The sequence below is a fragment of the Centrocercus urophasianus genome, unplaced genomic scaffold (assembly GCF_019232065.1).
Source record: "Centrocercus urophasianus isolate 14NV4802_14NV808 unplaced genomic scaffold, USGS_Curo_1.0 seq_25, whole genome shotgun sequence".
NCBI lineage: Eukaryota > Metazoa > Chordata > Aves > Galliformes > Phasianidae > Centrocercus > Centrocercus urophasianus.
The window spans coordinates 15485294-15511275 of record NW_024884811.1 but is presented as its reverse complement, the minus strand read 5'-3'; the positions used below and the strand labels follow the sequence as shown (position 1 = coordinate 15511275).

The 25982-nt window shown below is 35.2% G+C and overlaps 1 protein-coding gene across 6 annotated transcripts in view; it reads right to left on the bottom strand.

Annotated features, from left to right (window-relative positions):
• Nucleotides 1-25982, bottom strand: part of CPLANE1 (ciliogenesis and planar polarity effector 1) — a 63676-nt gene that overhangs the window by 13147 nt on the left and 24547 nt on the right. For 5 of the 6 annotated variants that reach the window (XM_042825756.1, XM_042825760.1, XM_042825758.1 and 2 more), the window contains exons 20-43: nt 25580-25744; nt 24423-24570; nt 23866-23975; nt 22625-22786; nt 22340-22448; nt 20674-20980; nt 19309-20239; nt 18120-18277; nt 16541-16677; nt 16214-16281; nt 14971-15053; nt 13501-13569; nt 12476-12668; nt 11649-11936; nt 10703-11437; nt 9754-9920; nt 7978-8104; nt 7180-7234; nt 5935-6042; nt 5407-5499; nt 3643-3755; nt 3222-3420; nt 2639-2883; nt 931-1024 (exon numbers count right to left, since the gene is read on the bottom strand). In XM_042825756.1, coding sequence (XP_042681690.1) covers nt 931-1024; nt 2639-2883; nt 3222-3420; nt 3643-3755; nt 5407-5499; nt 5935-6042; nt 7180-7234; nt 7978-8104; nt 9754-9920; nt 10703-11437; nt 11649-11936; nt 12476-12668; nt 13501-13569; nt 14971-15053; nt 16214-16281; nt 16541-16677; nt 18120-18277; nt 19309-20239; nt 20674-20980; nt 22340-22448; nt 22625-22786; nt 23866-23975; nt 24423-24570; nt 25580-25744 — 4864 coding nt within the window. The remainder of the gene's footprint in view (nt 1-930; nt 1025-2638; nt 2884-3221; nt 3421-3642; nt 3756-5406; nt 5500-5934; nt 6043-7179; nt 7235-7977; nt 8105-9753; nt 9921-10702; nt 11438-11648; nt 11937-12475; nt 12669-13500; nt 13570-14970; nt 15054-16213; nt 16282-16540; nt 16678-18119; nt 18278-19308; nt 20240-20673; nt 20981-22339; nt 22449-22624; nt 22787-23865; nt 23976-24422; nt 24571-25579; nt 25745-25982) is intronic. The other variant, XM_042825759.1, reaches the window with a different exon arrangement.

Genomic DNA, 25982 nt, shown 5'->3' with positions numbered 1-25982 from the left:
GACTGAAGCACCTCTCCTAGGAAGACAGACTGAAGGAGCTGGACATGTTCAGTCTGGAGAAGCAAAGGCTGTGTGGAGAACTCATTGCAGCCTTCCAATATTTAAAGGAGATTTTGTAAGAGGAGGAAAATCAATATTTTACAAAGATAGATAGTGACAGGAAAAAGAAGAATGGTTTTAAACTAAAGGAGGGAAGATTCTGAATAGATGTGAGGGTGAAGTTTTTCACTGAGAGGGTGGTGAGGTGCTGGAAAAGGTTGTCCAGAGAGCTTGTGGATATCCCATCCCTGGAAGTATGCAAGGCCAAGTTGGATAGGACCTTGGGAACCTGATCTAGTACTTGATCTAGCAATTGGCAACTATGCTGGGGGGCTCTTGAGGTCTCTTTCAACCTAAGCCATGCTATGATTCCATGACTCTATGGTTATATATAAAATAAATTATTCAGTGTATCTGCTTTAGCAGACAGTTAAGCTGATGTAAGCTTTTAAAAAAAAATCAGAAGATACTACAACTACATAGCCTCTAGAGACAGGTGAAAAAAGTATCTGTAGTATATACACAGGGGAAACTGAACTAAATCCATACTCACTTTTTATCAGCAAACAAAGTCATGATGAGCAACAAATTCAATTTTTAGTAAAATATAAACACACACTATCATCTTTAAAGACCCATACTCAGGCCTCGCATTACAGTTTTGGAAAAGATGAAAATATACAGATGCTTTCAAATAATTCTTTTGTTGAGGCAATAAACATAGCGTTATTCACTAGATTCTCTAGTTTAGATTGTTTTTCTTCCTCTTGTATTTTTAATCTCTTTAATATTTCAGTAACATTTCCTGGGACAGCAATTTCATTGGTAAGAAAAAGTCAAGGTTAATATGCAACTCAAAGTTTACTGTCTGTCTGTCAACTGAACACGTACCATCATCAGTGATTCTAGAATCTTCAGAGAATGAAGGATGACCATGAGGGTCTGAATTGGCAGCCATTTCCAAATCTTCTATTATTTTCACAAGCTATAAATGTAACCCCAAAACTAAGTAAGAATATAATCTCCAAAGGATTTTTATGACTTACATAGCAGATATTCACAAAGTTTTCTTTAAATATTTTTTCTTTCTCTGAATCTTAGAAACATTATAATGGAGCACCCTTATTCAAAACAAAATAATTCAGAATCATAGTATCTCAAGTGGAATTATCTATTTTAAAGAACTTTATCTTTTGAAGCACTACTTCGATAATATGTATGAACTACATTATTCTTGTGAGAAGACTTAACATGTTAAACACATTGTCTCTTATTTTATAAATATCTGAATTTTCCTATTGTATCTTATTTAAAAAAACCTAAAAATAAAAATATTTCCACACTCTTCCTAAGTCAGAAGCATCCAGAATTTGAAAACGATGAAGTGAAACTGATTAATCTTGTTGAGACATTTAAAGTGCATTTTTTACAAAGAACAGGCCTCAACACTCACGTGTAATACATAAGGAATTGTTATAAAATAAATGATCAAATTTTATGTACTGAAGAAAGGGCAAAAAGAAAATCAGTTTATTTTCAGGAATCACGATTTGGCTAAGTACTAAAAATAAGTTTAAAAATAAAAACACAGTGAAATGCTCTAACACAAAAGATGTGCAAAGATTTCTTTCAATGCAAGCTTTGAAAAATCAGCTTAGATGATCACCTAAAGGAAGGATATAAGTGATTAATTAATCCTCTTTACTGTGATTATGTGTGCAGTTGACACACTGAGGTCCTTTATATTTCTGTAATATTTGGAACAGCAGGCAATGGACATTATTAGTTTGAATGAGTTGAATTAGTTTGAAAAAAGCAGATGCTGTGGAGTTACAGAGCAAACAGGAAACTGACTCAGTTACAATAACGTACAAATGAAAAACTTTGGAACCAGACTGGTAAAATACTGGCTTGTGCTAAGAATAGTCACCCTCTACTTTGCTCTAACATTATTAGGAAGTCAAACTAATATGAAGAAGTAAATGCCAATATTTTCCTAGATGTAGTATTGAGAGATCTGTTATTATATAAGATCTTACTACATAAGATCATCTGAATGCACCATGTCCAAAATGTATTTATTTTACTTACACATTTGCTTTCATAAAGATGTTAAAAGTACAAGTATTTTATGAAATCAGTGCAAACTGTTTCCAGAATTAGTCACTTAATATTCTGGAGAGGCCAAGCTTTTGCTCCTGCTGAGCCCTTAACTTTTTGCTGTTCCACAGTTACAAGAAAATTAAATATACTCCTCTGGTTTACTAAGAGCATCACCATTTCAGCCAGTATTTGGCCAATTGTAGGCAACCATATCAGACAAAAGATACTGCACCAAATGTGAAAGAACTGCATTTTATTCCCTTTCAATATATACCTACCTGTTGGGAAGTCTTTGGACTCTCAGGACGCGCTGGAGACTAACAGTTTTCAACCACATTGGTGTGTTGTTGTGTCTCCAGCGCGTCCTGAGAGTCCAGAGACTTCCCCTCACCTACCAGGTTTGAAAATGTATTATTCCAAGATACAACTTTTTCTCCTTAGTTGAAGGAAGCAAAAAGTAAGTCATTTCAGAAACAAGTTAGCAGTTTAAACTCACCTGTCTGGTATTTCTGAAATCCTCCTCCATATTTTTTGTTACATTCTGCAGTATACGTAATTGCCTATCTATTTCCTGATGCTTTGTGGATAAGCATTCCTTGTCAATTACTTCCGACAGCAGCCACGTAGAAGGGACAGCTCTTGCATCCTCATGTTCTATGTTCCAAGTTATACTTTCTCTAGCAAAATCTGCCTCTTTATGTTCCTTTTGCTTTTGGCTTGATACATTTTTGAGATGATTGTCTTGAAATAAAAAAGTAGATCAACACCCCTGAATGAACTGTAATGGAAGCATTTAAGTACTGCAAGTAATCAGACATAATATAAGGTTATGTCTAATTATTTTATTATGTCTAAGATATAAGATAATTAGTACTGCAAATAAGTACTGAAAATAATAATATGCATATTTTAGCAGGCACGTATCAATACAAACATGTCAAATGTATAAATGTTTTGATGTATACAGCAAAACAAGCAGGAATTGAGTGGGAGAAAGGCTAAGGATATTCTGTGAGGGGGTAAGAATATTTTAATTAAAATGGACAGGATTTTTCCTGGTTTAAAATCAAAATGCTTACCGTTCTTCTGAAGCAGCTCAGATGGAATTGCATTAGTAACAGAAGCTGCCATGCGATGAAGTTCTCCAGTAGATGGACTTTCAAACTTCTCATTTTGCTCTGTAGTAACTATTTCATCCGCTGACTCAGGTGCCATCGGTAAATCATTAAGAATGTCACTGTCTTCAATGTCAACCACACTAACATATTTATGTTCACTCTAAACAAAAACAAGACGATGAAGAATTATTCAGCATGTGTTTTGAGCAGTACATTTTAAACATTTCCATGTTTACTCTTTCTAAGAGTTGAAAGAGATTTCTTGCTTCAGAGACAATGCGGTCTTCCATATTCTACAACTTACTCATCCAAAAAAGAATAATACAGATTCAAGGGATAAGACAAATGGTATTCTTGTAATTAAACCATATGCACCACTAACCAAATCAGGTACATCAGACAAAGATGATGGTAGAAGTCTCTCATTCACTTCACTGGAGAATCTCAGGTTTAAATACACGTCGGGTGATGATAATTTAGGAATGCTACATGATTCTATGGGAAAAAAAAAAGATTAATATTAATATAAAAAGATGCTGTCCTTCAACATAAAGATGTTGAGGAAATGTGGCTACATATCACATGACATCGATGACGGAATTGAGTGCACTCTCATCAAGTTTGCTGATGACACCAAGCTGAGTGGTGCAGTTGACATGGTGGAAGGAAGGGATGCCATTCAGAGGGACCTCAGCTGGCTTGAAAGGTGGGCCTGGGTGAATCTGATGAGTTCAACACAGCAGAGTGCAAGGTTTTGCACATGGGCCGGAGGAATACCAAGCATCCATACAGACTGGAAGGAGCAGTCCTTTAGAGCAGCCCTGCAGAGAAGGACCTGGGGGTCCTGATAGATGAAAAGCTTAACATGAGCCAGCAGTGTGCTGTTGCAGCTCAGAAAGCAAAACCACAAAGATGATCAGGGGGCTGGAGCACCTCCCCTATGAAAACAGGCTGAGGGAGCTGGGCTTGTTCAGCCTGGAGAAAAGACAGCTGCGGGGTGACCTCACTGCAGCCTTTCCGTACCTAAAGGGAGCCTACTAACAGGAGGGGAATCAACTCTTTGAAAGGGTAGATAACAGCAAGACAAGGGGAAATGGTTTAAGTTGAGGGAGGGAAGGTTTAGGTTGAATGTCAGGGGGAAGTTCTTTACAGAGAGAGTGGTGAGGTGCTGGAACAGGCTGCCCAGAGAGGTTGTGGATGCCCCATCCGTGGAGGTGTTCAAGGTCAGGTTGTATGGGGTCCTGGGCAGCCTGATCTAGTATTAAATGTGGACGTTGGTGGCCCTGTGGCAGGGGGCTTGGAGATTTGTGATCCTTGAGGTCCCTTCCAACCCAGGCCACTGTGTAACAAGTTTGCTTCAAAGTTTCGTTCAAACAATATCAATCACTATTTAATTATTTTTCATTTGTTTAAGTTATTTAAGAAAAATATTCAAAACATTAAAATTAGAGCAGCACGCTGCAGTATAAATTGCTGTTCATCTTCAATTCCATCTTAAGTAGTTAAAAAAAAATCTCTATATCTTGACTGGATCAAGTTGAATGACAGTACTTGCCTAGAAAAATGAAATAAATAAACAATATTTGCAATGTACACTACATAGTAAAATAATTTTCCAAATGGAGTAATGTTGTTGAATTTTCTAAAAATGAAAAATTAATATGTTTGTGTGCTATAAGAGGGAATATTCTTAAGTAATAAATCTTACGTAGTACTATTTATCAGGGAGCTATAAGTTTTGTGGGGAACAAAACATAAAGCAAAATACATGTTTAGCCTCAAATCAAAATCACTTCCAATTTTGTTTTCTGCAAATAGCACCAATATTTTACATACCAGAAAAAAAATTGTAAAAATTGAGCAGCAGTAAAATCACTATAAAGCCCATAAATGTCTCTCATGACACAGAAACAAAAGCATGGGTACAATGTACCAGGTAAAACAGAACCAAATGTTTCTAAATAAATAAATAATAAATAAACTGTATTTATTACTACTCAACATTTGGTTGAAAGAAATAGAATAAATCAGAAGGTTATCAATACCCTACATATAAAGTTACGTCATACAAAAATACATTTTAAGTGGTAGTATTTTTATAGCTTTCCAAAACAATAAATGAATTAAAGAAAGCCTGAAACCATACCCGACGCAGGAAGAGACATATCTGACTCATTTTTTTCAAGGTGAGAAATCTCACTTTCGGTACTGATTCCTATATCCTTGTATGATTTGAGCACTTGATAGGAAAAAGAAAACAAAATGCATTAATCTAAGGAAAGATACGTATGGCATGACCTGACAGTACAATTCTGATTTACCAGCCTATGATCAAAGGAAAGCTATAGAGAAGAGGTAGGAAAGCAATTTCAATCAAACTTGAAACACTGTCTAAAATGTGTTTTCATAAAGACAACGTAAGCTAAAAGAAGCTGTCAGAAACAAATCACAACACAACTGACATACAGAAAGCATACAGAGTCACTTACACAATCACATCAGTAGTACCTTTATTATAATTATTTTAGCTAGTAGTTTGTAATTTACATTTCAATATCTTCTCTTTTTTTTTTTTGTAACAAAAATTTAAACATGCAAAAAATCATGAAATATTACAATTAACTTGAAACAATACCTATAAACAGTTGCTGTAACTTGCACAGGTAACATTTACCTGGGTGAGTGTTGGTACTTGCATCCTGAGTTTCTGCTATTTTTTTCCTTGTAGAAGCCATGTAATGTAAATGTAGATCTGGAGTCGTAACTGCCTCTTCTGCTTTGTCTGAAATGTGCAAATAGCTGTCTATAAGTAGTGCATGAATTAGAAAAAGTAATCATTTTAGTTTAAAACTTAGTGCTGTGGAAGAAGTTTCTCTGCATTCTGACACATTATTTTAAGTATATTTTATAAATGATATCAAGAAAATTTGCAATATCTGTCGTCTGTAAACACATGCAACTGAATCTTACAATGTTATACTGAATTGAAATCAAGACTAGATTTGGATGTGTACTCTTCAAACCAAGTATACTCATACAGGGAGCAATGAATTGCTTTCATAATCTAAAAGCAGAGGGAAATAATTGTGTATACATAATTATGCATTTATTTCCTTACTGATATTTTTACAGATCTGTGCAAGACAGAATTTGTCTAAGACAAATTTCAGAGAATGGATTGCATTATTTTTGTCTGGTAGGACTAAATTCTATGCTGAATTAATACAGTAGAAAGAAGCAGATCTTCCTATAATCACTGACTTCTTTTTCTGAGCTAGAAGTACTGTAAACATTCAGCCTCTTTCAAGTATAAGACTCTTAAATTTCATACTATTAGAAGATGCTGTCAAATAAAACTGGAAATATATTTGAAAACAAATACATCTGATTTAGAATTTGAAGCGTATGTTTAAAGCCTCCTTCCGGTTAATCACATGAATAAGAAATCACTATGAGCCATCGTTACTGAAATTCATACCATATACTCTTTACTCTTTCCTAAACTTCACTGCTTATAAGCGTAAACAAAACATCATTGCCCATTTTCAAGGAAACTAACAAAACTTTCAGGAGAATTATTCTGAATTAACAAGTAATTGGGGAATGTAGTGATACAATTAGCGATGTTTTTAAGCTAAAAGAGCGTAAATATAGAATCTCTCCACACTAATCCCATAAAACTGAATATTCCAAAAGAGAACTGAACATTTTTTCATCATCTCGAAAGGTTTTTCTCAATTTCTGGGAAATGATCCTGTTATATACAGTGCAGATCATATTTCTAAAGAGTACACAGTTTGACTTTTTTTTGATATCTTTTGATATTGTCTTAATAATATGGAATTTTGCTTTGAAGTCTAACAAACTTCTATTCCCTGATTTATTTAAGCACTTAAAGTACTAAATGTCATGTACTTGCCCATGGAAATGAAAGAATCATCTTGCAGGTGAGAGGTATATTTTGTCTCTGGATCCTAATTAGAAAAAAAAAAAAATCATAAAAAATAAGTTGCAGCCACAATGAAAGGTTCTGTTGATGCTGTTAATTTTCTTTCTATCAGATACACTATCCCTGCTGTATCATAGTATTTTCTAGCCCTGCTGAGATTCTCCAGTAGCTGTGATAGACAAGGAAGTCTCAAAGAAGGTATGTTATGGACCATAAATAGAGCTTGAAAACATTCTGGTTTTCAATCTAATACTGGTAAGGATAACCCCAAAAGATGTTAAAAGATACTAAAATGACTTATGTAAACAACAGAAATCAAAACCTAGCTGAGGAAGAGGGTTTGTCTTCTCAATGACTTGGATAAAACAGAGGAGAGAGTTCTTTCTCCCTATTCTGAGTTATACTGTCATCAATCAGCTTCATGTGAAAAAAATAATGCTTGGGATAGCTGCCCTCGTATTACTGACAGGCAGAACATTTTTTAAGTGATTGGTGCTTGTATCTGGATTTACTTTAGATGTCAAAATATGCTATTCTAATTAGGAAAGTTCACATCCCAACAGAAACAAATGCATCCCTGTAACTCTTTTTCCATTCTAAATCTCTTCCTTGCAGTAAATACAAAGATGTGAATGAAGAATATGTACTGTTTCTAGAGGACAGCATGGAAGAAATTTACATGATTGTTTCAGTTGTTTTTTTTTTTTTTTTTCTTTTAATACCTGAATACTTGAAAAAGGCAAAGAAAAAAACATTGTTTGACACTACCGTTTTTGATTCAACAGAGATCACTGTATCACTAATATTGATGATGGAATCATCTGGGCAGAAAGACACACTTCGTTTCTCCTTTTCCACTTCCTCATTCATTTGTTTCTTATTACGCCTCTTCTGTCTGCCAACATAATAATTATAAACAGAAGTAAGAACTGCTCCACAATTGTAAGAATACCTACTGTTTCCTAAGTAGAAAATACACACTGAAATAAAGGTGGAAAAAATAAACAAAACTGCTGCATAAGGATTGGTTCAAAGGATGATTCTGTGCATGAGAAATGCATCAAAAATAATTACAAGAGCTCATAAAAACATTCACCAATCAAAGCAAAATGTGTTAACAGTCAAGTAAAACAGTCATATCAAATGTTACGATCTGGATAATCTGGATAATGTAACTATACTTTGTGCGGTAAAAAAAAATAAAATCATTACAACACAAAACGCCTGTAAGGAAACTAAGAAATCCTCCAGGCAAGATATGGACTTATGTTATCAATAAAATTTTCTTATTTACTATTGTACTAAAAAAGTTGCAATTCTCTTAAGAATCTGATGAATACATTATCAGACAACAATTACAGAATCACAGAATCACAGAATCACCCGGGTTGGAAGGGACCTCAAGGATCATGTAGTTCCAACCCCCCTGCCTAGCAGGGCCACCAAACACACACATTCAGATCAGGTTGCCCAGGACCCCGTCCAACCTGGCCTTGAACACGTCCAAGGACGGGGCATCCACAACCTCCCTGGGCAGCCCGTTCCAGGGACTAACCTCTCTTCTTGTAAAGAACTTCCCCCTAACATCCAACCTAAATCTTCCCTCCTTCAACTTGGATCCATTTCCCCTAGTCCTGCTATTGTCAGCCCTTTTGAAGAGTTTACTCCCCTCCTGGGTGTAGGTTCCCTTCAGGTATTGGTAGGCTGCAATGAGGTCACCACGCAGCCTTCTCTTCTCCAGGCTGAACAAGCCCAACTCCCTCAGCCTGTCCTCATAGGGGAGGTGCTCCAGCCCCCTGATCATCTTAGTCGCCCTCCTCTGGACCCTTTCCAAAATCTCAATGTCTTTCTTGTACTGAGGGCTCCACACCTGGACACAGTACTCCAGATGGGGCCTCACAAGAGCCGAGTAGAGAGGGACGATCACCTCCCTGTCCCTGCTGACCACCCCTCTCCTGATGGAGCCCAGGATCCCATTTGCCTTTCGAGCTGCCAGAGCACACTGCTGGCTCATGTTCAGTCTCTCGTCCATCAGGACCCCCAGGTCCTTCTCTGCCGAGCTGCTCTCCAGGACCACTCCTCCCAGCCTGTGCGGGTGCCTGGGGTTCTTCCGGCCCAAATGCAAAACAATTATAGGCTTAAGAATTTCTACTGATAATATCATAACAGGTTTTCTAAACTACAGTATTTATGTACTGTTTGTTCCCAACCTTACAGTGAACATTCAGAGTCTGCCCATCTGTCTGAGTTAAAAGCATCACAATCAGAAGCAATCATTCCATTCTAGATGCAATGATGTCATTATCCCTTCCCAGTAAGGTACAGGTAAAAATAAAAATGTCAAAATTCATGCGTAACACAGCTAGCAAAAACCAAAAAATTCTTCTGTTGGAATTTTGATGGATGCCTTCTGGACTCATTATCAGAGCCTGTATTTTAAAATATATTAAAACACTGCAATCCTTTCTTTCCTAAAGATTACTACTAATAGTGATGACCCGCAGCATAGTCTCTTCAAACTGAAGACCCATAAGTTTGGCTTGCCTTTTTGTACTGCTCTGCACATCTCTTGGCTCAAATGGTTTAAAATCAGTTTTTAGTAATTGGATAGGCTTAGTTTGGTCCCGTTCAAAGGAAGTACTGGTCACAGTATGATGGTGGTAGTACTGCTCAAATGCAATGAGATCTTGAGGTGGAATAAGTTTTGGCACCTGGAAGTTCAGAGAGAAGAAAAAAATGAAACAGTGATAAAACGGGGAGACCCCAGTCATACTGGATGAATATAGCAGGTCCTGTTTGTATCTCAGTTACATAAACACAGTTAATTTGTGGAGAGAATGAAAATGTAACAGCAGAATCAGAAGCAACATGTTAATGTGCAAACTGCTCCCATTAAACAAAGTAGAAGATAGGAATTTCCTTGTCAGAACTTATTTCCCTAATATGTTCTTACGTATCTGGCTGAAGATGAAAATAGGAAATGCAGGCAAATTTCAAAATGTTTCTAGGAAAAATGTTTGCATTCAGCTGAAATGGGTGAGCACATGAGATTCTGTCAGAACAACATGTTTCAAAATACCAGGCTCCCAACATCCACAAGACAAAGTTTTCTTTCCAAGCCTAAAAGGAAAATGCCTATAGGGCATTACATTTCTGCCCTGTACGGAATAGAATTTCTTACTGCTTCCTTTCTTGTTCTGTAAATAATTGTATTTAACTTTCTGTAAAGCCAGCAGTGATTACTTTTTGTGACAGAAATATTATTTATCATTTTGAGCCAGTAGATTCTTTAAACAATTCCAAAACAGCACCAAGCCTGCTTTAGATTAACATTCCAGTATAAAGGTACCTTAGTTCCAAACTCTCTTCTGTCAGCTGGATTGAAGACTTCCAAATCTCATAAAGTGGAAACACTAACTAATCTTTGATGAATTAGAAATCACTATACTAAAAACACTTGCAACTTAGAAAAATGTATTACTAAATCCAGTACCTTCTTTTGTTGAGGTAATTTGGCATGAAGCAGTGATATTCCTGTGTGCTGCAGCGTTTCTCTTTCATCAGTCTCTTTCGTTATAGGTTTAACAGGTATTAAAGCAGTGATGACTGGCTGTCTTGTAACTGGTGGAAGTCTAACTACTGGATCAAGATTCAAGTGCAGTAGGGGAATACCAGCCAGGTTGTTGGTGATCACTGTATTGTCCATTTTCACATTACCAGAGAACTGCTGCTCAAGTGAAACTTCTCGTTCTTCATACTGACTTGAGCATAGGTGTTTGGAGAGTGGCTTATACACTGTTTCTGCCCATCTTTTCTCTTCCTCTTGGATTGGTTTCAAGATCTCAGGTTTGTATCTACTCATGTTCCAGTGTGCTGTAGACTTCCCCCTTCTTTCTTTGTATGATGACTGATGGTGCCATAAAGAATCTGATGAATTCCAAGCTACTTGTGGGGGTGGTCTTGCAAAAGCTGATGACATTTCTATTGGATCTAAAAACGCTGGTTTGGAATGATAACCTGATTCAAGCTTAAGCAAAGGAAATCCATCTGAGCAATCTGTGCTTTTTTCAATAGGGATAAACTTAGGTGCTTTCTGAACATCTGAGGAAGGAGCTAGGAGATGAAGTTGTTTAATGGATGCTGAAGAATGCAAATCTTGTGTTGGTGGCATAAATCCTGTCTCTTTGCTATGGTTTTCTAGTAGGCTTAAAGGAACGTTCTGATGATTCTAGATCAGAAAATAAAAAAAAAGCATTTGAAAGCACAGTGAAACAGCTGATAAACTATATATGTACAAAAATACGTTTGGTTTTTGTTTATGCTTGTTTTTGTCTACAGCAATCACTTCAAAAAGATTTAGCAATTCAACACAACAGATAACAAATATACAGAATATATACACATTGACATCTTCAAAAGTGACATACTGATACACCTACTTTTATATGGACACAGTTGCTTTCATCTTTTGAACTATTTGTTGGTTGAAAATGTGAGCTTTTTTGATCATATTTTTCTCTATCATCTTCAGTGGACAGTTCTGTTTTTAGAGAAGCCCCGGCAGAACATGAAGGTCTTGCAGAGCCATTGACTTCTGTTGGGGGCACAGGCTGGATTCCTTCCAGATGAGCAGATTGATACCGTTCTAAAGTTTGTTGCACATTTGGCAGGTTGGCAAATGATGACTGCACTATTTGCATTAAACTCATGAAGTTGATTTGCTGTAGCTGCACACACAAACACATGAAGGTAACACCGTAAAAACACTTTTAACAGGGATCCTCACAAAAACATCATCTCTAAGCCATGTTCTAACAGTTCACTATCTTATCAACATAAAATACACAGTACCAATAAACAACTTCCATAAGTTTCAATGAAGATTCATTTGTACGACTGCTTATTGAACTGAACTTGAGATATATTAAAAATCTGTCATAGACAGGCTTTGCTAAAGCAAGATAAATTCCTTCACTTTTTCTGTGAAGTTTAGGTATATGTAAGCTTGTACATAATTGTTTCAATGTGCTAACAAAAGTTAATTGCTATCACAGCTATGAAGTTATTACAGCTTCAGAATCTTTCCTAATCTAAGCAATTAGAGCACACTGAACTGTTTGAATTAGAACACATTCAGCCTTTCATTATTATGCTAATAATTTTTAAAAACAAGCAAACAAATACTTTAAAACAGTAATTATCCCAATTGTACGTTAAATACCATTTTATACTGGGAACACAATTTTCAACAATGAAGCATTCTTACCTGAACTAACTTAAACATTTCATCTTGGAGCATCTGTCTGACAGTCTCTGATGTATTCAATTTCTCTTCTGTTGCGACTTCTTTCTTGATGTCTTCCTTTTTTGCACAAATTGAAGTACTGGAGATAACACTTGATATACTTGACACAGCAGCAAGGGAAGGCTGACCGTGACTTACAGAAATCTCTATGTTACTTAACAATAGAATGAAAAGAATAAAATTGCTAAAAACACTCATAGTACAGAAAACATATAGGTTATCTTAAGTTAATCCACAAAATGTTAAGGATATCTTGATTTATCTAAAATATAATGAATTTGTTGGAAAAATTTAACAATTAACACTGCACTATCTTCACATAGGCCTTTTTTTCCTAGCACTTAATGACATAGTGAATGAAAAATAACAGTAAAGACATAAGATCTACAGTTTTCAGTCACAGGGAGACTGAAACATTGGCTTTTCTAGAGATACAGAAAAAAACAATGCTGCAACAGAAAAAGGTCCTGTTAATCATAAAACCAAAAAGATAGAGAAAATGGAGATGGACACTATAATATAGTGAAATATATTATATTTATTAAATTATAGCTGAAATATAAGAGATGGCAGATTTACTTTCACTTAAATGACTAATCGTGACTTTACCTATTTGGATATTTAAAAAGCAACAATAAAACTGCAGATTACAAAACATTAAAATACAATGTACCAGATGATATTAAATAGCATATTTTTCAAGTTGTTCACAAAGATATATATTATATTATGATAAGACTATATCTTATCATAGGTACTTTACTTTAAGAAGTTTTATTCATGTGTTATCCTGGAAAAACTGCAAGAGTATGCGATTCACAAGGATTATGGCATGAAAATGTTTCAGAAAACTTACTCTGTATTACAGTTTTCACGTACAAATATTTTGCAATAAAAATTATGTTACTTGACACTAAAAATTTAACAAGAGCTTTTTTAACAAGAGCTTTTTTTTCATTGTATAAAACACCATAGGTTTATCTTACCTGGGAACCTCGGAATTTTGCTCTAAAGAGAATGATTGAGAAATGGTGCTAGTAGCAACCTCAGTCATGCTTCAAAATAAAACAATAGAACAAAAAAACAGACATTGTAAGTGCTACAGTAATTTGTTGTGCTTTTCATTTTTTCCCCATTTTATGTACAAACACTTTTGTACATTTAAAGCAATGATACCTGAATGCCACCTTATCAGAGCTATACTGAACTGTATTACTTCATTACGCTGCAATTTGAGCTGGCAAATATTGACATTCAAGCTTTGTCTCCCTAGCAATTAGAAACTGACTCAAACAAAAGCATGGAAAAGGTTCTGGCTGTTCACACAAACAACAGGCAAAAAAAATAGATTGCTTGGAGCAGTCAAAAGAAGAGAACATCCAATAAGCAATACAGGTTAATATTAGCTAATATGATCCCAATCTGCATTCCAAGAAAAAAAAAAAAAAAAAGGAAAGCCAGAGTCATAAGGAAACTTTTATTTCCCTAAAGCTGGCCATTCTTGAGTTCTTAACAAATATTACATAAACAGAATATGGATTTATATGCCAGTGAAATAAGATACTAAAGTCAGTTGCTATGTATTATAGAAAAAGGTTTCATTATGACAAACAAATTTGGTAGGATCATAAAGAAAATTGATACAAAAGAATAAAAATAGGTGGTTACATTTCTCATTAAATGAAAAAAATCCCCAAACACTAATTCTTCATAGCAAACAAAAAACCCTTTTGGAATAAAGTTTCTTCCCTTGAAAAGCTTAAAAGAAATTAAACTAAGCAGTAATCAACTCTAACTAATGATGTAACAATCAAGCTTTATGGATTGTTTCCTTGTTTCCATTTTATTTTAAATGATACTATTTTATTTTATTTTAAAATATATTTTAAAATATTCATCTAGCTCACATTAAATTTAAAACAAGCCAAAATTACGTAAATTTCTTGAAATTAAGTTCTGTAAAATATCTCCCTCTCTCCGTCAGGAGATGATTAATTTACCACCTATATTCACTTTCATCTGTATCTTTTAAATTGTTTAACAAGTTAACAACTAAATTTCCTTGAAAAATAGCTCTCCCTCTGTAATTTGTCTGAAGATACTGCTCCAACTTCAAAGAAGAATTTTCAATCTGGAAACTTATCCAGTTATTCTCCAGTTACATACTTCAACCAGAAAGAAAATACTAGTCCTTACCACAAACCATGCCTGTATTACCTGTTCATTTCTAAACTACTCATTAATCCACCCAGCACCTTGTATATGCAAAATGCCTATTCATGTGAAATAGAACATGACTGAAATTTTCTTCCAGTCTATGAGTTTGTTCCTACAGTAACAAACCCATTCAGATTTGACTGAGTCCCATAATTAGCAAAACTGCAAAACTACAAAACAAAAATTTTAACTGTTTTTAAACAGAGTCAAAGGGAAAAATAAAATAGTAAGTCTCTCACACATTCTGTTCAGCCTTTCTTTCATTTGCTTTTTTCATCTTTTGGTCTTCTTGTGGTCTATATACAGCTGAATTGGAGATGTCCTGGAAAATAAAAAGATGTGTCTCAACTTGTAAATTTTTACATACCCCTTCTGCTTCAATGAAATATTATTTTATTAGCCTAAGTCAAACATATTTTTCATTAAACAGTCATTTTAAAAAATCTGACAAAAACAACAAAAATTACACACTTATCAGAGGACAGTTGCAGCTTACGTATTTGGAGATATCTTAATAATTCCATCCAAATATGGTTTGTTGTTTGTTTTTTTTTTAAATTAGTTGTTATATGTTTCTATTTTCAAGTCTGTATCCAGATACAGTACCCTGGAAATCAAGTCTGCTAATCTCACACCTCCTATTAAGGATGACAATAGGGAAACAAAGTTTGTAAATAGAAGCTACTCACAAACTAAGAAACAGAAATAAATCCAGGACTTCACATATGCCGCAGATTCACTATAGTAATATGTAGTAATACATAGTGGGGAATTGAAAATCATTCCATTACTGGGTCTAATTCTATTAACAGCACTGAATCCAAAGTACTACAGGAGAGTAAGCTGTTGCAATCCACATTCGTTCATAATAGTTCCTAGCCAATTTCAAATACAGGAGAGTTCTCTTGGATGATACATGAGAATGAGGCTAATTTATAGATCTAAACTGACTTTTCAGACTCCAACAAATAATACACCTTTATACATTTAATTTAAAAATCAGGTAAGCAAGGAAGCAAACAAGTCATAAGTCATTACTTAGTCACCCTATGACAACTTCCAAGTCAGCATACATTTTTTAGGAAATAAGCTGTAATACAGCTAGCTACGGTAAACAAAATAGTTATAAAATTCTGCTAAACAGAAGACCACCTGTTTTTTGTTTGTTTGTTTGTTTGTTTAGTTTACATGGTTTTATACATATCTATGTGTACAAAAATAGTATATACTTATATACGGTGGTACACAACCTGTTATGGAACATAATTATATGCCTGTTGATATAGGCAGACACACACTCAGTTTTACAAACACTGAATCAATACTGAAAAATGTTTAGAGTAAGCTTTGCTCTAACACTTTACTACTGTTTAAGTACTAATAATTTTTACTACTGACTTCAGTAGGGAAAAAATTCTACCAAGATCTCCATTTCTAAATTACATTGAGGAATTCTCGACAAGATGATAACTGGTAACTTGCCTTTCCAGGTTTGATCCTGATAGAGCCATTGGAGCTCTTTGGAGTTTCAAATGGCTCCTCAAAGCACTCTACAAAAACAAACAAAATTATTCTAAATCAGAAAACGATATGACATACAGCACTGTTACACAATTTCTGTCGGCTGGTTTACATTAGTCCACTTTTTTTCCTATTGAGGAAGAAAAAGGGTTGAGCTATCTTTCAGCAAATTCATAGTTTGTCCTACTACTACTGATGTGATGTGCAAGGAATGTATAATTCTACTTCGGCAAAGCTCCTACTTTGCTATGTCAGACAACAGTAAAAGAATATAGCACAAACACAAACCTTCACTTTGTGATGTTATGTCTGACTCCTCCTGTAGAAATGGCTCAACTTCATTAAGATCTTCAGTCACATGAGGCAGAGAACAACTCCCATGTTTAATTTCCTTCTTAGCAAAATATATTGATTTTGTAGACATTCTGATCATTGGAATTAAAAAAAAAAAAAACCACAATAAAAATAACCTAAGTATCAGACTTCATTTAAATATACTGTTCCTCTCAGACTACAGGCTAGAGTATAACAGTAAAATAAACACTGCTGTGATATAATCATATAAAATTCCCCAACAAGTTTCACTTAAACTGAGATAAATACTATTTTTTGGAATAGTGGTAACATTTTACTGAAATTAAAGGGACAGCCTTTCAAATGCTCTTCAGAAAGACGTAAAGAACACATATGACCTACCAAAAAGAAAACGGAAGGCATAAATTGCATTGTAACTTTTAGATAATCTCCCTAAGAATACATTTATGTCCCTCACAGAAACTTCCTTTATTATAAAAAAATAAAATAAAATTTATAGGAAACACACATCAGTGTCTTTAAATACTAACAGCAGATCTTTCATTTCTTTAGCGCAGCAGTAGATAGAGACAAATGTTACAAAAGCCATCAGTTTACAGAATCTCCATCTCCAGAAGTGTTTAAGGTATGAAGAAATACATATTTACCCCCTTTTCCATCTTTCTTTCTGACACATACATCAACATAGCTAGATTAAAGATCCAGGGGAAAAATGAAAACAACAGAAAAAGTCAAGAAAAAACAATTAACATTGTGAACTATCATCTCAGTATAAGAATGAAGGTTCTCTCTCTCCCTGTATAGAGCTTGTTATTTGAGAGAATGATGATAGTTACTAAATCAAAAATCTGGACTGTATTTCCACATTGCTAACTGTATGAACAGTGATGTAAACTGACATTTCAATTCATACGAAACAGCCATCTTGTTTGCTACCTAGAGGTATGTCTGGGGAAGGTAGATACTTGGTCTGATTTTTTTTGTCAATTACGAAATTTCTATAAAGCGAAGTCTTGCAACAATTTTTAGGACAATATTCAAGACTTCTCCTTCCAACAGTGTTAGTCCTGATAATGTTTAAACAGCAAACATAAGATTTTTTCTAAGTATCAGAAATAAAAGGAGCAGAATATGAGAAATAAACAGAACAGAATGACCAAATACATTAAGTTCTCATGAATATTTCTTGCAACAGACCTGGTCACCGATTTGAGAAGAACTGACACAATCATGTGATATTACGAGGCATAAAAAATCTGGATTCTCTTCTACAAAACTGAGACAATATTACTCTATAAAAGAGAACACCTTAACATCTCCACCAAAATTAGTAACTTACATATATATAGAAAGAATATAATATTATCCTGTTTCAGGAATAAATTCAAGTGATGTAACAGACCACGTATAGCCATTAGATTTGAGCATGAGATTGAATTTACATTCAAAATTTAACATAATATAACATGCAGAAACAGCAGAACTATTCATCTCACTATGTTCATTAGCTGGGGAATGACAAACTGGAGTTCTTAGATAAAAAAAAAATTACCCTGAACGGTTTTCACAAAGGTTGTCATAGGCTTGTATATTATGGACATCAGCTGGAGGATTTGCTGAAGTGCCTTCAACTACTCCACGTTCTCTCTTGGTCCTAGGCTGTGCTTCTGATGGAGATGCAGATTCTTTCAGACACTGGTTACCTGCATTCTATTAACAATAATAAAAAAAATTCACTTGCTTTAGAAAAAAAAAAAAAAAAAGACTTTAAAAAATACTGTTTCATATGCTATGTTTATCTTCATACAATTTCCTCTGCAACAGAGAAATTCTGGATTTACACTTAAATATGGAGTCTGAGTTTTCACCTTTTGATTAACAAAGAAATGGTCCTCTGAGTTATGTAGAAGAATTGTGAAATAACAGATGTTTCATGATTCCTTTGTCATTGATGTGACAATTAATATTCTCCATAAAAGAAATGCAATAATATTTGGTTTCAGCACCAGTAAAATAGACCTACTTCAAATTATCACTGAATTGTGATAACTATATGAAAGGCAAAAAACTTACATAATCATGCATAGTTAGCACACCTAGTATTCTGGCAGTAAGTTGTAAGTAAAGTACATATGGTGCTTGCAAGAAAACAGCATATGGAAACCAAATACAAGTCAAAATCTCTCTGTGAGAAAAGACCTTAAAAAAACCCCACAACCTTCTTCATCCAAAGCATTTCATGTAGCATTATTTATTTATTTATTTATTTATTTTTACAAATTCCCAAGTTTAACAGTGTTAGCTGGAAATTCAAAGTTCACTTCTCACAAATTAACATCTAGCTTTAGTCAAAATGCAACCGTGCTTTCCTCTAAGGACAAATAAACTTGCATTCAAGTTTCCTTTGACAAAACATTCTTTAATTACTCTTGTTTTTCCAATAATCTGTCACCAATTCTGGCTTTCTTCACATAAAAATAGACACAGTGACATAACTTCTAAGCATTTGCTCAAATACTGTGATAACTATTTAAATTACTTCTAAAAGAGGATTTTCATTTTCAGCTGAAGTTTTCCCAAAATTCTGGTATTTCTGGAAAATATCTATTTTCTGAGCGACTCCTCACTTCAAGACTATTGATCAACACTCCTTTTCTTACTGAGAATCAAACTATAACGTAAAAGATGTGTATAATTTTGTTTGCTGGCATAAATTTATTCTTATTCCACCCCTCTCTTACCTTAAATGTTACACTTCTTGCTTGTGTTCCATCTTTGCACAATTGTTCTAACAGCCATAAGGAAGAAAGAACAGCAGCTGCTGATGTCTTCGTATGTATCATTGGAAGACTTTCTTCTATGGAGTCTTGTTTCTTGGAACCACACAGCAGTCTCCTGTCAGACCATCTGATCATCCACTCAAGTAATCTTGCAATACTGCTAAATTTATCCGTCAGTTCTATTGCTAGTTCTTCTCCTGGTAAAGTATCAGGAAAATAAGCAGTTTTGTACACATATTTAGAAGTTTCCAGGGTTTGTAGTGTACGGGCAGTACCTTTAGGAACAGTCTGGATTGCTGATGCAACAGTTACCTCTTGATTGTCACTCTGAGCTCTGTAAATTGACTTGCGTTTTAAACCAAATAATCCTTTAAGTTCTTTGATTGGGTCATACACAGAAGGTTCTGTCGTCTGCACAGTGGACTGTACAATGTCTGGATTTTCCAGAACATTTTCGTTTACACGATGGACAGAAACTGTTTCAGAATTGCAGGATGTCAGGGTGACAGTATAGCAAGACCCTGCTCTAAATACACTTTGGCTTCTTGCTTTGGCTTGTCGACGTTTTAGTGTTGTATGAATATCAAACAAGAGAGAGTTTAATTCATGCTTTCGAAGAAGTCCAGAGAAGCTAGTAAGAAATGGAATTCTGAGATCACTGTACTTTAACAGATCTCTCTCAAGAACATAGCTCAGAAAGAGCTCTAAGAAATTAACATACTCTTCATCATCACGTTCAAATTCCCATGCACCAACTATAGGCAAATAACACTGATTCTGTGAGTCCTTTCTGTACGCTTTCTCCATATGTTTTGTTTTCCAAGTAAGAGTTTTTGTCTTGCAGGTAGAATTTTTGCTACCTATCTCCCCTTGTCTCTGATATTCGTTTTCCCTGTTAGACAACAAACAAAGAGTTAACACCAAAATCAACAGTAGGAAGATTTACACGGAAAATGAGTAAATGGAGCATTACTACTTCTTCATCCTCTTTTGTTAAAAATAGGAAACTGACAAAAAGAAGCTTACACTAATGCAATGTTAAGATGGCAAATTAAAAATCAAACATAAAATTCATAGTTCTCACAAAGACAGGAGCTCAAAAACATCATATGTGCATTTGGACACAGCTAATAATGATTTACATTTCAAGAACAATATTAGTCACGTTGCTTGACATAATATCATCAGTTCTGAGATCTGACGAAATTCATTTTTCATGTGGTAAATTACTCAAAGTAATAGTTATTGTATTTGATAAGAAGATCAGTAAAATAGAAGAACAACTATATTTTTTCTTAACTGTTTTCTGCTACCACTTTTTCATACCTTTGAGGTAAAGGAGTTTGAACTCTTGTTTCTTCAACAAGCAAAGCATCTGAAAGTGTGTCTACACTTTCAGCCTCACTGTGCAATTGAGGATTGCCAAGATCAGTAAGTGTGCTTCTGCTTATACTAGTGCCTAGAGAGACCTTGTCATAATAGTGCTCTTCCTGAAAATCTGCTCCTTCTTCTGCTGGCTCCCAAACATTAATTTCTATAGGGCCTATATTCCTTATTACAAGTTTCAAGTTCTTCATTCTTGCTTTTTCCATAGCCTGTATGACAACAGACATCATTTCTTCACTTTCAGGATCTGCTCGAAAAAAGAAAAAAAGAGACATTTTAGATGCAAATTTTTCAGTTTTGATTTACTGTTTCAGACTGAGACATAAACAAATGTCACCATTAACTGTAGCCATTTAAAAATCTGACAGCAAATATGATGAAGTGGGTAGAACCATTGACATGGAAGTTGTGATATGCTGTTATTGGCAAAGACATATTATAAATAAAGATCTTGCCACAAAATCCTCTTAAAATTGTTTGAACAAAAATTGTAACTGTTTTACATGAGGCACGAAGAAATAATCACACAATTGCAGTGGTTGGATGGGACCTTTGGAGATCATCTGGTCCTACCAGCAGCTAAAGCAAGTTCAGTAGAGTAGATTTCACTGGAAAGCATCCAGGTGGGTTCTTCAGAGAAGGAGATTCCACCACCTCTCTTGGCAGCTTATTCCAGTATTTTGTCACCCTCAAAGTAAGTTTTTCCTCTTGTTCAGACAAAAATTCCTGTGTGCCAGTTTATGCCCACTGCCCTTTGTTTTGTTGCTTTTTTTGTTTTGTTTGGGCACTACCAAAAGGAGACTGACCCCTTCGTCCAGACAGCCACACTTTTATATATTTATGAGCACTGATAAGTTCATCTTCTCAGTCTTCTGCAGGCTCAACAGTCACAGATCCTTCAGCCCCTCCTTGTAATAGAGATGCTCCAGCCCCTAATAATCTTTGTAGCCCTCCGCTGGACTCCATCCAGTAGCTTCCCCTCTTTCCTGAACTCTTTCTGGGGAGACCACAACTGAACAAAGTATTTTAGACGTGGCTTCAGCAGTGCAGTGAAAAGGGGAGAGAATCACCTCCCTCAACCTGCTGATCGTTCTTTTTTTAATGCATCCCAAGATAACATTGAGCTTCTTGTCCACAAGGGCATACTGTTGGATCATGGCCAACCCATTGTCCACCAGGATTCTTTGGTCCTTTTCCGAAAAGATCCTTTCCAGCAGGTCAGCTCCTAGCTATACTGATGTGTGCAGTTATTCCTCCTCACGTGTAGACTTTAAACTTGCCCTTGTTGAACCTCATGAGATTCCTCTCCATCAAAGCTTGTACAGGTCTCACTGAATGGCAGCACAGACTTCTGGTGAGTCAGCCACTCCCCCAAGCTTTATATTATCAGCAAACTTGCTGAAGTGGTTTCTACCTCTCCATGCAATTCATCCTGGATGAAGATGTCAAACAAAACCATGCCCAGTACTGATCAAAACTGAACACCTTCAGCTACAGGTTTCCAAATAGACTCTGCAATGTTAATCACAACCCTCTAATAACCTGTTAACTACCAAGATATAAAAGAATGCTCATTTAGTATTTCTTGAAGAAAGATGCACATTACCTTGAACAGTACAGTGTCTGAGCCGCTGCTGAAGACCATTATATTTATCTCTTAGCGGAACTCGTACATCTTCAGGATTAGGAAAAGCTTTAACAAAAATTTCTGCCACCTGAAACAAAACAAAGTTTCTTTTAAAGTCACTCACAGAGAATTTTCAACACAACTTACACCATCAGAAAGTCTAGCCTAGAAATGCTAGAGAGTAGCATTTACAAGAAGAAAAACAAAACAAAACACATTTGTGGTAATATCTACTACTTTTGTTCTAGCTTTCGTTTCTTGTACCTTTTTGATTGGTGGCAGTTCTCCAAGCAGGCTCAGAATTACATCTTGAATTAATTCTTCAACATTCATGAACCTGCAGAAAGGAAGCATTCTGCAAGCCCATTCTGCAGCATTCAGACAATGCTCAACTGTGGAGGCACCATACTCATTCTTCTTAAGATCCTAAAAAACACTTGTTACATCAAAATAAATTTAAACAAATAATATATTTCAACAAAGTTATTCACACACTGCAAACCAGTGATTCTTTCCTGGATAAATTATAATCAACATAACTTTCAGAGAAAAAAAGAGAAAAGTAGGAAACAGATCGAAGTTGCAATTACCATAATTTATATTAAAAAACAAAAGACATCCTTTAAAACCAAAACAATTCATATCCTACTGAAGAGCATGTTTCAATCCATTCGGAGTGACATTTAAATATTTGGTTAAATCATCTGTACTTGATTAAACACATGGAATTACTATGAGTAGTAAATCATTTTAATGTAACTTAAGGTGATAGTAACTTCTTTATTAGGAGCAAAATATTTAAGCAAGCTTTTACAATGAATTGGTTTATTTTCAAACTGTCAGTGGCTTCTATCATATTTGTCACCGCTGCAATAAAAAAGGAAGCAAACTGCTGATGACAGCTGAGCAGCGAAACAGATATAATAGAAACTTACATCCATAAAATTACAGTATATATGCCAAATATATTTATGTCAGTAGTTTCTTTCTTTTTTTCCTTGATCTCGGACATAAAGGTACAAGTAGAAAAAAAACCTTTAAGTTTTCATATTTTTCATTATTCTTTTGAACACCAAGGCTTGGCCTCTATCATAAAACTTGCTTCATGAACAGAAAAATTGTAAGCTAACTACACATAGAACAGAAAGCACACAAAATAACTGCTTAATATATATATAATATATGGATGGAAATATATAAAATACTTCAATTAGTCAGCAATTGTACAAACTACTGTTCTTCTGGCAGCATTTGTTTTCTGTTACCTGAGCTGAATGCCAACCAAAAACAGAAGAAAAAAAATCAGAAAAAACTAGTAGGAAGTTTTAGTTTACAAGTACAGCACTATTCCATAGCAAGTACTTACTGCACACTGCAACATCACATTAATTTTGTCCTTCTTTGCAAATAAAAGTCTTCACAGAAATGTACATAAAATGTCTAGTATTATTCTTACAGGTGTATACAATTAATGTGTATCTCTACTAAGCTAGTAATGTAATCACCTTATGACTGTTTGCATTTTCCCTTGCAGCTTGGTACCGCCTACAACTGTCAGATAATCTTTCACGAACATGAAACATCCAACACAATGCACACAGCTCTCTGAACCAACCTATGAGGAAAATATGCAACATGGTGAGACTCTACTGAAATAAATAAAATAAAACAGCTTGAGATTTTCAGCTAGAAGAACAGAATTTATTTTAACTCTTTTAACTCTTGCTTTGTTTTATTTTTACATTCATTAGATTTGTATCATAAAAACATAAGAGTGGCTTCTTTTGGAAGAGACCTCAAAGATCATCTGGTTTCAGCTCCCCTGTTGTATGCAGGACTGCCGATGGCTACAGCAGACACTAGATCCTCCAGGGATGGAGGATGACGCAATCTAGCACAGGAACCTTTCGATTCAGTGCTTTAATAACTAGCATAATTCAAACCTGGAAAGAGAATGCTCTTCTGCATGCAATGCAGTATAATTCTGATTTGAGTTTCTGTGCACCTGTGGAATTATGTTCTTTTCTCACCTCTGAATTACTGTATTTTTTGCCATACAGACCTAAAATTTTACAGGAAATATCATCAAGTTGACGGTCTCCAGAAGATGTAGATTTAGATTCAGACCAGAAAGCAGTATGGAAACCGCAGTAATGAAGCAAAGTCTCTGGGAATGGGTTCAGTGGAGGAAGAGACCCTTTCATTCGAATCTATGGACAGAGAAAGTAAACAATCAATTATTTTGATACGATTTGCCAATTTGTCTATGTATTGATATATGTCAACAAATGTTCTTTGTACATCGAAATGGAAATTAAGTTAAAAATTTCAATACATCACTTGTAAATGTACAGCCTCTCAGTTATTAGCAAAATATTGTCAAGATCAGTAAAACCGCTTTAAGCTTTCCCTTTTCTTCAAGTCAGTATTCTGAAAATTCATTTAAACCACTATGTTTAGTGTGAGCTATGGCAAACAAAATGCTTTTCTTTGCACAGTACAGTGAAACATAAGAGCAAATATGTATCCCTCCCATTTCAGCTGCTACTCCTTACCATTTGCCATTGCTAGCATTAAGCCTCTGTAACCATTAAACGAAAAAAAAGAAAACAGTATTTATTTGTCTGTTCCTAATATAGCTCTTTACTTGAATGCAGGTGCAGAGTGGTTGAAGGAAGATACAGTCACACGTACCCTTCTCTACCAAGTTAACCTGTAACTCACAATAATAAAAAAAGGCCTCAGTTGATACACCAAACACTCATCAATATATTCCAAACTTTGTTCTACGCTTACACTTGAGTAGAGCAAGACCTTCTGAGCTCTGTGCTTTGTGAAGCAAGATCACTTCACCTGAATTGAGTATCATGTTCTCTGTTACAGAATCAATGCTAAGCTGATTTGAAACACATTTTCAGGAAGCTGTAGCTCCCAAGTAAAATTAGCTTGTTTCTTTCAAATAGAAATATAGACAATTTTGTACTTTACCAAGAAAGTACAGAAAGAAGACAATTCTATGAAGTACATTATCAAATAAATTTACATTCCTTATTTATTTTTTTATATGACTGAATATGGAATTGCAGAATTATGAGGACATTAAAAGCATGTAAGTCCTGGTGAGACCAAATATTCCTGTAATGCAACCAAAACCCTGCCAGTAATATCTGCTACAGATAAGCAAATTCTGAAGAAAAACCCTACAAATTAAATGCTTACTTTTTGCATAATTTTTCTTCCCCACTTCAGCTGCAAAATATACCACTGTGCGGCAGGACAGGAGCAACAAGCGGCCCGGAAGAGCAAGATAATTCGCTGAAGAACTCCTGATACTTTCTGACGATTTTCTATTTCAGTTTTTAAAATAATGTCATTGCAGTCTTCCTGAAAAACAGAAAATCCAAGCCAAAGACAAAGCCAAAAATTATAAAGAACATATTATCAGAAAGAATAGTAAGTAACATGACCTAAATATCATTTTTGCTCCTAAGAGTAACTCCTTGCATTCCTCTTAAAAGCACACATTCTTTATTCAGGAACCCTTCCCCCCATGCCTTTACCCCCCCCAGCTACCACCCCCCCCCCCCCCACCCCCCCGGGGGGGGGGGGGGGGGGGGGGGGG